The 2,966-nt window shown below is 30.3% G+C and overlaps 1 protein-coding gene across 1 annotated transcript in view; it reads left to right on the forward strand.

Annotated features, from left to right (window-relative positions):
• Positions 1 to 2,752, forward strand: part of LOC111707537 (uncharacterized) — a gene marked incomplete in the record, with an annotated part of 27,185 nt that extends 24,433 nt beyond the window's left edge. The window contains 3 exon segments of the mRNA XM_023480653.1: positions 1 to 308; positions 552 to 745; positions 2,648 to 2,752. Coding sequence (XP_023336421.1) covers positions 1 to 308; positions 552 to 745; positions 2,648 to 2,752 — 607 coding nt within the window.
• Positions 2,753 to 2,966: the final 214 nt, after the last annotated feature.

Raw genomic sequence — 2,966 nt, forward strand, 5'->3', positions numbered from 1 at the left:
CCCCGCCCTACCCGCCCTACCCACCCAACCCACTCTACAATACCGTCTTAAATATCAAGCTCCAGGTCATACTTCCCAAACCTCTAATTTTAGTCCTCTAACACCAACTTCTCATCCTTCTCCGATATTCATTCCCAACCATCACTCTTCCACTCCATCCCTTCCATCCACTCCACCTCCAGTTCCATCCCGTCCTCCTCCTCCACTTACACCTACTTCACCGACCTTCCTCTCTGGCCCCTCCCCCTCCCCCTCCCCTACCCAGTGTGACACAGACTTGAAGTTCACAGATTGGAACACTGCGCTAGGTAAGGGAAACTTTAATCTGTTGATAGATCGGTTCATTAATTGACTATTTTATTAAGACGATTCATGATTAAAAATAAATCTGGTAGATGTTTTTTTTACATTTGAGGTTTGGGTAGAGAATGAGGAGATAGGGGTTGAATGAAAAGAATAGATATTAACAGAACTGATTGCATGAATTAAATCTTTAATTATTGATTTTATGATTAGTTAATTTATTCCTTTATAATTGTACCTCTACATAGATATGTTTGGAATACTGGGAATAGATCTAGAACGGATATACTTCTGTATCCTGGATATCTTGGATATTCTCAGCCTCAACCAAGATCCGGAGCTGGAGGTTGACCCAATCCGTCCTGCTCTTCTCTCCCAGCTTGCAGGACACCTTGGAGTCAGTCCTGAAACCCTAGAATTAACCTTAGCAGCTGAACAACAGGTCATTTTTTAATATTATTTAAACTTTCTTATTTTATGATGATTACATTGTTTACGAATAAAAGATAATAGGGGGGAACTTTTTTCTCTGTTTTAAAATAATCACTTCTAATTCGTTTTTTGCATTTTTGCACATATTTTGTCTCAGGGTTAATATTTGGCATAGCGCAAAAAAAGCAAATGTTTAGAAAAGAAACAAATTTGGCATTTGTTAAACTTTTTCAAGTTTTTATTTTAAACAAACGAAGCTACAAGCAATAAGCACCACTACCATTACTGCTAGTTAGTAGTTAGGATTGCATCTATAAAAGTAAACTGAAAAAAAACTATTTACTTAAAGAGAGCCGTAATACCTTTTATGAAAACCTTTAAAAATTTCATAAAGACCATATTTTCTACGTACGGGAATTAATTTCTTAAGAAAGTAAAAAATAAGTGAGATTGATTGAAAAATAATGTTTATTCCAATCATCAATTTCTCTGGTTTTCATGAAAAGATTAAAATTTTTATCAACCAGCAGGTGTCCATCCTTCCCCTTCTCCTCATCCTTCCCCCTCTCCTCATCCTTCCCCCTCTCTCTACCCTATCCTACTATCCTATTATCCTACTATCCTACTATCCTACTATCCTACTGTCCTACTATCCTACTATCCTACTATCCTACTATCCTACAATCCAACTATCCTACTATCCTACTATCCAACTATCCAACTATCCTACTATCCTACTATCCTACTATTCTACTATCCTACTATCCTACTATCCTACTATCCTACTATTCTACTATCCTACTATCCTACTATCCTACTATCCTAATGAAACCTAGGATATACCAGACAAGGATAGTTTATATACCAGTGAAACCTAGGATATACCAGACAAGGATGGTTTATGTATCATTGAAACCTAGGATATAGCAGACAAGGATGATTTATATATCAGTGAAACCTAGGATAAACCAGACAAGGATAGTTTATTTATCAGTGAAACCTAGGATATACCAGACAAGGATACTTTATATATCAGTGAAACCATAGGATATACCAGACAAGGATAGTTTATATATCAGTGAAACCTAGAATATACCAGACAAGGATAGTTTATATATCAGTCTAATCAAGGATAAATATATTCTGTTTCCTATATATCCTAGAGTAAATATATGACCTACTGACCTACTGTTTATTATGAATGTCCAGCTATTAAGTACACCGTGTGCTGTATCCTCTAAAACACGATGAATGCTGGAGTCTCCAATCTGTATAATTTAGCTCATAAACTCTAAGTTCAACCTCTCTGCTATTACCCATCCTGATCTCTGACCCTCCCCCCCCNATTATTATTATTATTATTATTATTATTATTATTATTATTATTATTATTATTATTATTATTATTATTATTATTATTATTATTATTATTATTATTATTATTATTATTATTATTATTATTATTATTATTATTATTATTATTATTATTATTATTATTATTATTATTATTATTATTATTATTATTATTATTATTATTATTATTATTATTATTATTATTATTATTATTATTATTATTATTATTATTATTATTATTATTATTATTATTATTATTATTATTATTATTATTATTATTATTATTATTATTATTATTATTATTATTATTATTATTATTATTATTATTATTATTATTATTATTATTATTATTATTATTATTATTATTATTATTATTATTATTATTATTATTATTATTATTATTATTATTATTATTATTATTATTATTATTATTATTATTATTATTATTATTATTATTATTATTATTATTATTATTATTATTATTATTATTTTTATTATAATCATGATTATTATTCTTATCATTACCTTTCATTATAATTATTTTGAATAATATGTTCAGAGTGTTCCACCCAGCCTGCCTGACAAGCGGTCTTATATAATAAGTGGAGGAGTAAAGATAGATTACAAGTTCCCAAAGTATGGAAACCTTAAACATAGGCCTTGAAGCTCAAGCCTATCAAATATTGGCCTGACACAGCCTGTTGCCTGCCAACATTGATCAGACTAAATCTGAATGAACATTTAAAGGGAGTGATCATCCATTTTATAAAAGGGGATTGGTCCCCAACAGATTAATAAGAAGTGTTAGAGAAAATCATGACTTAACTGCTGCATAATTGGAATCAGTTGCGGTGAAAGGTTTAACCCAAATAAACAGT

Source organism: Eurytemora carolleeae, unplaced genomic scaffold (assembly GCF_000591075.1).
Source record: "Eurytemora carolleeae unplaced genomic scaffold, Eaff_2.0 scaffold571, whole genome shotgun sequence".
Lineage (NCBI taxonomy): Eukaryota > Metazoa > Arthropoda > Copepoda > Calanoida > Temoridae > Eurytemora > Eurytemora carolleeae.